Genomic DNA, 553 nt, shown 5'->3' on the forward strand with positions numbered 1-553 from the left:
CCACCACCGAAGACACCCGAGGAGAGAGACCATTCATGAGCCGAGAGGGAGAAAACCTGAGCGACGAAGAGCCGATGAGAGAACGAGAGAGGAAGAAGGAGAGAGAGAATTTCGAGGAGAGAGACCGATGAGACAGGAACCCGAAGGAACGAGAAACCCGAGAACAACCGTCCGAAGAAGAGAGCCGACAGCAAATGAAATGAACCGAAGAGACCATTATTTTTCACCAGAACAACCTCCAGATCATTAAAAAAAAAAATCGTCCACTGAAGACCGCACCTTCTTTTCATTCAGCCTCTCACACTCGCACAATTTCTCCCTTGCCTTTTTCGCAAAAATCGCCGGGTTGTTTTTTTTTCCAGAGAGGGGCACAGCAAGGCACGGCAGCTAGAGCTTCTAAGAGCCGAGGGACTTACCAGCCATCGCACCAAACCTTCACTTGCTTCCTCGCGTGTTCACCGCTTTCGTTCCCCATGACGTTCACTTTAATGGCGGAGGAGCACGTGTGTGTCGGGCACCAGTGGAGCGGGGACACTGCCGCACTGAGCATGTC

General features: G+C 51.9%; 1 protein-coding gene across 1 annotated transcript in view; it reads right to left on the reverse strand.

Annotated features, from left to right (window-relative positions):
• Positions 1 to 547, reverse strand: part of LOC119591487 (ethanolamine-phosphate cytidylyltransferase-like) — a 13,845-nt gene extending 13,298 nt beyond the window's left edge. The window contains exon 1 of the mRNA XM_037940230.1: positions 417 to 547. Within this exon, the coding sequence (XP_037796158.1) occupies positions 417 to 475 (59 nt within the window). The 5' untranslated portion in view covers positions 476 to 547. The remainder of the gene's footprint in view (positions 1 to 416) is intronic.
• Positions 548 to 553: the final 6 nt, after the last annotated feature.

This window comes from Penaeus monodon, chromosome 28, assembly GCF_015228065.2.
Source record: "Penaeus monodon isolate SGIC_2016 chromosome 28, NSTDA_Pmon_1, whole genome shotgun sequence".
Lineage (NCBI taxonomy): Eukaryota > Metazoa > Arthropoda > Malacostraca > Decapoda > Penaeidae > Penaeus > Penaeus monodon.